The sequence below is a fragment of the Pistacia vera genome, unplaced genomic scaffold (genome assembly GCF_008641045.1).
Source record: "Pistacia vera cultivar Batoury unplaced genomic scaffold, PisVer_v2 Contig1002, whole genome shotgun sequence".
Classification (NCBI taxonomy): domain Eukaryota; kingdom Viridiplantae; phylum Streptophyta; class Magnoliopsida; order Sapindales; family Anacardiaceae; genus Pistacia; species Pistacia vera.
This window is the reverse complement of record NW_022195031.1, coordinates 418,188-428,655: the sequence shown is the minus strand read 5'-3', so window position 1 is coordinate 428,655 and position 10,468 is coordinate 418,188. Positions and strand designations below refer to the sequence as shown.

Genomic DNA, 10,468 nt, shown 5'->3' with positions numbered 1-10,468 from the left:
ATTACTACTAATACACACACTTATTATTATTATTTAACAAATTTATTTTAAAATAATAATATAAGATAAGATATTAATATACACTTGTAACACAACTGCTCCTATTGACTTATGGTATTTTTTTGGGTTTTTTATTGCTAAATTTCTACTTCATTTTCTAATTATTGAACAAGCATTTGATATATACTATTTGACAAAAATCATGGGACCCTATTTTGTGGGTAATAATTAATATTTAAAATTGATAGCAAACTACCCCAATGAACAACTTGTAAATGTTATTAATTAATTTATATCAAAGTTTCGGATGATATTACTTTGATATCTTAATTTACATAGACTCATCCCAAGACCAAAGGCTTAGTTAATTATGTCATGATTATGATAGCTTAACTAAGGATGAAATATATAATTAAATTGACCTTTAATCTATGCACAAGTGTTGATTTTTTATATTAAATAATGAGAATATTACCCTAAACCCCCTGAGGTTTGCCATAAGAAAACCCCACCATACCTTATCCAACATAACTCTCCACCTTCTGTCGTCTATTGACCGTTAAACACTTTGCTGTTAGTTTTAACAGTTCGAGGGTAAATAGGTAAATGACTCGTTATTTTAATTTTAATAAAAAATTCTTATTATAATTTCTAATTAATAAAAAATAAGAAAAATATATAACTCAACCCAAACCTTTCTCTCCCCCACTTTTCATCCATCACTCCAGGACTTGAACAAAAGATGGGTTTCTAAAGAAGAAAAAGAGGAAGACTAAGGCAAAAAAGCCAGTTGTGTTAAAAGACATGAAAATAAAGTGTGATCTGAGCATGAATACGATAATGGTTGGTAATGGTGATGAAAGATGCATTTAGAATCCAATTTCATATATGTTTCCAAATATTTTAGGGAGGTGACAGTCCAGTTTGGTAAGTTACTATTGCTATCAAATTGGGTTTGGGGTTAGGGTTACTGGTTAGTAACTGTCGAGATTTTGGGAAGGTGAATGGATGGCTACTACTAGGATTTGAAGGTAAAATATCAAATTTAAATGTATAACTTACATGGTTTCCGTTGTAATCACGCTCTATCATGTACCAAAATGCATACATTTTTTTTTTATTAGGATGTCTGACCCAGTTTACGTGTATCTCAATTAATTTTCCGAGACCTTAAAGTTGACAGTTGAGTAAATCTCTTCAGTGGATACCTTTATTAGCAACCCAGATAAATCAAATTTAAGACCTTTTGAGTAATATATCCAAGAGTCATAGTTGACCGTTGGACAACCCATGGTGGTTCAAAATGCATACAATTGTTTATACATTTTTTTTTCTTTATAAATTATATATAATTATTTATGCAATGTTTTTTATATATATATGGAATTTCCTAATCAACTTATAGCTTTCTTTCACTTTCTCTTATATTATCTCCTTTTTCTGAATATAAGTAAAAATAATTGACTTTATCATGAAGAAAGTTGTGCGAAATGGCTAGCCAATATGGTGGTGGACATGATAAAAATCAAAGTGTTTCCAAAGAGAATCAATATCTTCTTTCAAGTGACTAAGACACAATCTAGATGAACCAATTTTAGTGAAATTCTCGAAAGACACAACACAACAAGGCCACAATTGCTCAACTCTCCCCATTTTTTGTAATGGGATTCTGCTTTATTTTCTTATGGGCTTATGTGGCAGTTTGATTCAACTCCATTAGCTGACCCAAAGTCTGTCCATATTCCCTTTTGATTCTTCAATTAATTTGGATTATTGTTAGTGAGAGGACACCTTTACAACCAACACAAGATTTACACGCAATCATAATGATAAAGAATACAAGATGATTGTGATTCCAGTGTTCACCAATTTTATGTTCACGTTGAGTTTCATTCTAACCTCTCATGGCGTTGTTAAAGAAGAGAATACAATTACAGAAGATTTACACAACTCACTCACTAATTATAGAATATAGAGAAAACCCCAAGAGTATTCTTCACCATTGTTACTTCCCTAATCTCTTGACTAAACAAGCCAAGTTCCCCAACAAATACAAATGAAGTTTACTTTTGGATTTCGTATAATGGTAGTGTAATATTATGTTGAATGGAAGCATCATTGATTTTAAAACAACATGAAAATGTGATATTGGTTGCTTTAATTGGATTAAGATATCCCTTTATATCTAGATATTCAATCAAAGAATGCTTTTAAAGAGGGGAATTTTGACATAGACACATCAAATATGCCAAATTAAGATTCAAAAAAGAAGGTGAATAATGAAGCATTAAGTCGAGTCTGCCCTGCAAATATATATGAGATAAAGCTGAGACTTTGGCAGGTCCAATTAGAACCAGGATCACACTACCCATTACCATTACCAAGAAGAAAGAAAGTCACTTTTTTATGGAAACTTTGATCCATCTTTCTTCAGGAATTGGATTTCACTATTACTTTAGTGTATTCTTAGAAGGACCACCAATCATGTTCCTCTTTATTATAACATTTTTTAAGAGCAAAGATTTCTATTTACAGTAGATTGTTCATTTACACAATCCCATATAAGGATAAAACAAAAGAAAGTGCTTTTCTTTTTGGTCGAACATTGAAGTAGCATTATATTGATACTGAGAATCTCATATAAAATATCTTTCAATGTTGCATAAATTTATCTAAAAATTGAGATATCAAAGTTAAAAGATTAATTTATTCAATGGAATCATTCCAAGTAACTAAAAAACTATCCTATTAGTTAGAGTTATCATCCGATCCAGAAGATTGACATATTGGATCGAGCCACTATCCTCCTTATAAGCATTAGAGTTTCTCCTTTGAATACCTGAATCCATCTACTTCCAAAAATAATTTATTAAATGGAGTGACTTTTTGCTTTATAAGGTTCAAAACCCTCTTACTTAATTATCATCCAACGTGAAACTCGACAATAAAAAATTCTAGCTAAAGGGGATTTCAAATGTGTAAAACCCACAGTTTCAGGTTCGATTTCTTGTTTGTGTAAATGTAATATCTTTGTCCATGATTTATCTAGAGGGTCATGATGGTGGATTGTTGTGAGATAGCTCTCTTTGAAGATTAGTCATGGACTCATAATGCACGTAAACTAACTCGAACACCTCAGTTATTAAAAAAAAAAAAAATTCTGGGTATGGCATAAAAATGAAGGACCGCCCAAAAATTAATCCTCCTTCAAAAGGGCATCCATGCATTTATGCGCATGCTTTAAGCAACTTTAATTTGCAATTGCACAAGCATGCACTGGCCTCCTTCATGCCCTCCCTATATAAGGTGCAGAGCATGCTGTCAAAAGCTTATATATTCAGAGACTAAAACGACAAGACTAGCTAGTTAATTAAAACAAATTCAAATTAACCAATTTCCTTCTTGAAAAATGGTCTTTTTACACGATCAAAGGAACAATAACCAGATTCAAAGAAGTGATTTTCATTTTTTTTTTGTAGCTTTTGAGATTTAATTTAACATGATATTTGTCCACTTCAATCCCATTTAACTTTAGTTCTTTACAAAAGGCATTCAACCCTGATATGATTAGATCTTCTCATCTTTTTTGAAATGTTGCTTTCCATTAAATACATTATTAAAAGAACAAGATTAAGGATATTACAATTACCAGTTCATATTAATTTTATCTTAAAATAAATTTAAACAGTCTTCTTGTTGTCGAGCTTTGTAAAAGCATTTGGTATTGGTTATCTGAATCGCCATTGAAATATTTCAAGTCATAGGCTTCATCAGTGGAAGAACCAGGCAATATTTGTCAAGAAATAAATCAAAGTACGTGTTGATGGTATGAACAAAATGATGACCCACATCCTTTATACTAGTTCGAACAAATTGATATCCACTAAACAAATAACAATAATTTATGACTTGTATTTGTTTCCACTTATATAAGAGATAGAATCTCTTTGGTGTTGACAAGACAGAGTGGAAGAACTACCGTCGATAACCAGACTACTTGGTTTTGGAAATATTAGCGTCAGATTCCATAAGACTCACAAAACGACATCTTCATCTACTGATTTTGATTTCGATTTAATTTTTACTCATCAACAGCATTTAACTCCTATAGCCCCATATTATACTTCTCAAATCACTTTGGGACTATAGGGTGTTTCAAGGGCTGTTTATCCATTAAAGTGGTATGTAAACTGGTTCAAAATTACCTCCATTAAATGGTCAAATTTTATGGTCTCAGCCTCTCACTGTTTCTCTCGGTTCTCTAGTGCTGCCAATGCAAGGAAGTGCTACGCTAACTTTATGGGCATAAGTGCCCCAGCCCAAGAGGCTATAGGCCTTCGAACCAAAATCAGTGTCACTTGGGTTTCAAACCCAAAATCAAATGGCAAAAGCTCGGAAGGGAAAACAAGTTTCTGATCCTTATATTATACATGGAAATTGGTAGAGCAAAGATGTCTAAGTCACACAAATCACAATCTTCATTTTCTAAAAAATTCCTCATCCACTCTGTTTAATCCCTCATTTGATTATTATTTTGATTCAAGAACTAGATAAGAGGTGTTGATCGTTCATCCTAATTCTCTATCTTTTTGATAAATTTAAACACTTTTTCAAAGTTCTTTTTTTCATCTCTCACTTTTGATACTTATTTTTTTATTTTTTTTTTAATGACCGGAGTGTTTGGACTAGTTTTTGCGTATCTCGATTAATCCTCAGAACACCCTACAAGTAATGTGCCACAAATGTGACAAGTAGTCCTAGAATTCGAACACAAACCTCCTTAACGGCCATATCAACCCCTTGTGGTTAACTTGTGGTGCTAATTTTATAGGTCTCTTGTTTGTAGTTTGGTACACATTTCCAAAAAAAGCCATCTCTAACGTCCTTTTCCAATGAACTTGGGCCTGGCCATTCTACAATTTGAATATCGTTGATCCTAAATTAATCAAGTTGGGCCTCTTCTATTTTGTTTGTCGATGCCAAGGGAAACAATCTCCTTATTTATTTTGATTAAAATGGTCCACCTTCGTGAAATATATTAATAATTACATTTTGAAGAATAATTCTATATCATCATCACTTAATTCACATTTAATTAAATTCATAAAATTATAATCTTATTTCATTCTTTAATTCATCGTCATCAATCATCAAGCTCACCCTCGGAGTTTTCGACCCTTTCCGAAACAAACATACGTTTGCTTACAGACGAAACGAAACAAAACAAAACAAACTGAAATTTCTCCCTCAAATTCAGACAAATCTCTTCATCACCATCATCATTACTATGTAATCCTTCAATCCATAACAAAGACACTTCTCTAAAATGGCTTCTACTTCAATCATGGACACCCTTTTCCAGCGCAATCTCGATGACTTAATCAAGGGCTTCCGCCAACACCAAGTTAAAGAATCTGTATTCATCGCCAAAGCCCTCGAAGAGATTCGTCGCGAGATCAAATCAACCGACCTTCACACCAAATCCGCTGCTCTTCATAAACTCTCCTATCTCAACTCTCTCCACGGCATCGACATGTCGTTCGCTTCGTTTCACGCCATTGAAGTCATGTCGTCCCCGCAATTCCTCCACAAGAAAATTGGCTACCACGCCGTCACTCAATCGTTCCACGAAGACACCCCGGTAATGCTCTTGATTACCAACCAATTACGTAAAGATCTGAATAGTCATAATCAGTATGAAGTCAGTTTAGCTCTTGAATGTTTAGCGAGAATTGGGAATATTGATCTTTGTAGAGATTTAACTCCTGAAGTTTTTACTTTGTTGTCTAGTAGTAAAGCTTTTGTTAAGAAGAAAGCTGTGGCAGTTGTTTTGAGGGTTTTTGAGAAATACCCAGATGCGGTTAGGGTTTGTTTTAAGCGTTTAGTTGAGAATTTAGAGAGTTCGGATCCGTTTATTGTGTCTGCTGTTATTGGAGTGTTTTGTGAGCTTAGTTTGAAAGACCCCAGATCTTATTTACCATTGGCGCCGGAGTTTTATAAGATTTTAGTTGATTCGAAGAATAATTGGTTGTTGATTAAGGTGTTGAAGATATTTACTAAGTTGGCACAGTTAGAGCCTAGGTTGGCGAAGAGGGTTGTTGAGCCAATATGTGAGCATATGAGGAGGACTGGCGCGAAGTCTTTGCTGTTTGAGTGTATTAGGACTGTGGTGAGTAGTTTGAGTGAGTATGAATCCGCAGTGAAGCTTGCAGTTGCTAAGGTTCGGGAGTTTTTGGTTGATGATGATCCAAATTTGAAGTATCTTGGATTGCAAGCACTTTCAACTATTGCACCAAAACACTTGTGGGCAGTGTTGGAGAATAAGGATTTTGTGGTTAAGTCCTTGAGTGACGGGGATTTTAATATAAAGCTTGAGTCTTTGCGTCTTCTGATGGCAATGGTGTCTGAGAACAATGTAATTGAAATAACAAGGGTTTTAGTTAATTATGCACTTAAATCTGATCCTGAATTTTGTAATGAGATTCTTGGTTCAATTTTATCTACTTGTTCTAGAAATTTATATGAGGTAATTGTTGACTTTGATTGGTTTGCATCACTTCTTGGGGAAATGGCAAGAATCCCACATTGCCAAAAGGGTGAAGAAATCGAGAATCAGCTAATTGATATTGGTATGAGGGTCAAGGATGTTAGACCAGAGCTTGTTAGTGTCAGTCGAGATCTTCTGATTGATCCTGCATTACTTGGTAATCCTTTCTTACATCGGATATTATCAGCTGCTGCTTGGCTGTCGGGCGAGTATGTTGAGTTCTCTAGGAATCCATTTGAGCTTATGGAGGCATTATTGCAACCTCGTACTACTCTCTTGCCGCCCTCTATAAGGGCAGTGTATGTTCAGTCTGCTTTTAAAGTATTAATCTTTTGTATACACTCTTATCTCATAAGCAGGGGAAATGGTGCTTCCTCCTCGTGTCCTGAGAATCTGTCATCAGGAATTGCAGGAACAATCTCTGTAAGGAAGTTCCCTGAAAATTCAGGTTTAGCAACATTAGAATCTCCCGCCCATTATGAAGAGGATGAAGAGTTTGATCCGAGGGATATAACTCAACCATTTGAAGATCTTTCTATAGAAAATGGAAGGGATGCAACTTTTTCTATTGGTCAGGCATCTACTTCTGCTTCTCTACCCAAGAACATTTTCACCCAAGAATCTATTGTTAACCTGTTAAATCTAGTTGAATTGGCCTTAGGGCCACTCTCCGTGAACCATGATGTAGAAATACAAGAGAGAGCAGGGAATGTACTTGGTTTAATTGACTTGATAAAGCATGAAGTACTTAATCCAATAGTCCAAGGAGAAGAGATTTTGGCAAGGGAAGAAACTGTAGCCTCTAGTGTAGTGAAGTTGATGTATGATGCCTTTTCCAAGGAGCTTGGCCCAGTCTCATCCAGTGCTCAGGCAAGGGTTCCTGTACCAGAGGGGTTAATGCTTAATGAAGATCTTGCAGACTTGGAAATGGTCTGTGGCGATGTTCAATCACCTTTGTCAAGTTCATTTTCTCTTGACAGTGCTCAATATGGGGAAATCCTTGGTGTTTCCCCATCTAACATCCAGAGCAAAGATGAGTCGGAACCATCAAACGAGTCCACTTCTCTGCTTGCAGAACACCGTAAGCGGCATGGCTTATATTATCTTTCTTCAGAAAAGACTGAGACTGTATCAAATGATTATCCTCCTGCAAACGACCCAATGTCACAGGATAAACTCAATGACGATGCTGATGATCTAGTTAAGTTCACAGAGCAGTCATTGGCCCCAAAGAAAAAGCCTAACCATGCAAAGCCTAGGCCAGTGGTGCTAAAATTAGATGGAGATGAGATATCCATAGCAGCCAAGAAGCCTGAGCTGATGGGTGATTTACTGTCTGGTGCGGTGCGGGATGTTCTTTTAGGTAATGAAGCTGTACCTGCTTCATCACTAACTAACCAGTCTGATAAGCCATCTAGCAGGAGAAAAGGGAAGGAGAAGAATATTGATCTTCCTCTAGAATCAGAGAATATTGGTGGTGAGGAGATGGCTGGTCAGGGCAATACTAGCTCAAGAAGAAGCAAACACCACAGAAGTCATGGTAAAGAGAGAAGACACAAAGTTTCAGAGAAGAATGTTGAGGGAAAAGAAGATAATGTTCAGAAAGAAAAGAAGAAGAGTAATCATAGCCATCATAGGCATAAAGCTCGACAAAAAGCTGATGAGCCCTTAAATGTGGTTACACAAACAGCAGTGGTTCCTGATTTTCTTTTGTAGCACTAAATTTTCAGCTACTGCTGCAGAGAACTTGGTCAATGTTGTTTCCTGTATTCTAACACTATTGAGTTCTAAGGTTAGTGTTGCTGTAGATTTATACAATTTTTTTTGTCTTTCTTTCTTTTTGGTTGGGGGTTGTGATTTTCTTGAAGATTTACCTCTGGAATTGGTTTTACATCTTATACTTTGTGACTTTCATTTATGAAGTAAAAATTTTCAATGATTGAAAATGATTTGCCTTCTAAACTGCTTCTAAGATGGATATGATCCCATAGTCTCTGTGTAATACCTTCCCTTTTGATGATGTTTTAACACTGATAACGAAGCTAACAATGAGTAGTCTGAGTTTTTGGTTGAGGTAGAGCTTATTTTTCTCTATTGCTTCTATGTTCATGTTGGACAAGTGACCTTTTCCATGAGGAAACCATCATTATTGTCAATATTTGATCTATTAATAGAATTTTCAATGAAGCTCCTGAATGAGTTGCATCATAAATTTAGCAGACATTTGTATTGATAATGTTATATTTAATGTTAATGAGTTAATGCAATCGTTGTAAGAATTGTTGTGATGTACATGTTGTGGACCATATGTACAGGTTGAGAGCTTGAACTTTGTCTCCCTCCCCGGCCTCTGCCTAGCCAACCCAACAATGAACTGGGAGGCATTCATTCTTTATGCCCCTGTGTTGGAAAGAATTTGAAGCTATTTGACGATGAGTCCAATTCCCTGAAGCTTAATCTGATATGGGCCTAAATTGGACCAAGATATAGGGATGTAAAAAATACACAGTTCGGCCCGGGGTAACTGGTCTGGGCATAAATTATACCAGGCCCGCGCCTGAAAAATCAAGCCCAGGGTATATCATATGAAATTTTAAAAATTTCTGATAACCTCTAGCAAATTATAGATTACCCCTTTAAAACTACAAAACACCTTCTCTGAAGTAAATTTTGGAAAGCCCTTCGAAAGTTAACCTCCTAGAAAAGTAATCCAGCCACTTGCATAAGTAAAATTTTAAAAGATCCTTATCATTTCAACCAAATCTGAACAACCGGGTTTTAAACCGGGCGGGCTCAAAGTATTTAAAACCCTACCATGATCCTTCAAACAATCATTTTTATTCAAGAGATAAAGTAAGGTACTTGTCACTTGTCAGCTTCTTAATTGGTTGGCTTTTGATGTGCTTCCACTCCCAACCCACCAGGATGTATTAGCCAAACCCAATAAGTTTAAATATTTCTCGGCCAACCAAACCCAATAAGTTGAAATATTTATATGATATTCATGTTTTCATGAATAATTTAGATTAGGACTTTGACTCTTCTTCAACCTCCTGATTAGGCTTTGGTTTGTGCCTTTTCTTCAGTGTGTAATTCACCAATCATGTTGAAGCACTTGCGCTTTCATGCGATACAAAAAAAGGTGATTCACTAATTTTCATCCTAATCAAGAAAACTAAAACAATGTACAAAGACCCGTAATGTGTGCATTGAGAATCCAAATGTTTAATTGTCTCTTCTGACTTTCATTATTGTTTAATCAAACTTAATTAACACAACACTTCACACTGATCACAAGATTTTAAAACATTATTTTTTAAATTAAAGTTTAAAAAAGTCTAAGCATATATTATAAGTTGCCTGAACCATCTTCTTATAGTCAATGACTTTTTTCCACCCAAATAATGGCTTAACGACACTTTTTCATCCACAGACTTTTAAAATACCACTAAACTATCCAAATTTATACTTCGACGAATTGAGAGCAAACTCGGCCTAGGCTATTGGAGATTTTAAAAAGGGGAGGCCGATGAGTCTTTTGGTGATGCAATGTTGGATTTTGGTGGTATGGATCAATCAGAATTTGACTTCAGAGGGGCGGTTACACAAACCTTAATCACTCGATTGTTGACGACGATTGACAGGGTTGGCGGAAGTAGGGTTTGAGAGGTTTTGGTGAGTGATAATCGGGAAAGAGAATGGTGGTGGTGTGAGGTTGCAATGATGCCGGAATGGAAAAAAGAATTTAAATTTTTGTATCTAAAATGATGTTTTAAAAGTTTGTGGGTAGAAAAGTGTCATTAAGCCAAATATTTATTTGGGTGAAAAAAAGTCCATCTTCTTATTTCGCATTCAATTTCTTGTGCTGCAATGGATGTATAGATGGTTTATTTTATTCAAGTATTTGAGTAAAACATACAA

The 10,468-nt window shown here is 35.3% G+C and overlaps 1 protein-coding gene across 1 annotated transcript; it reads left to right on the top strand.

Moving 5' to 3' along the window:
• Positions 1–5,144: 5,144 nt before the first annotated feature.
• LOC116136829 (AP-3 complex subunit delta) lies at positions 5,145–8,675 on the top strand. Its single transcript, XM_031422524.1, has one exon. The coding sequence runs from the start codon at positions 5,327–5,329 to the stop codon at positions 8,261–8,263; it is 2,937 nt and encodes a 978-aa protein (XP_031278384.1). The 5' UTR covers positions 5,145–5,326; the 3' UTR covers positions 8,264–8,675.
• Positions 8,676–10,468: the final 1,793 nt, after the last annotated feature.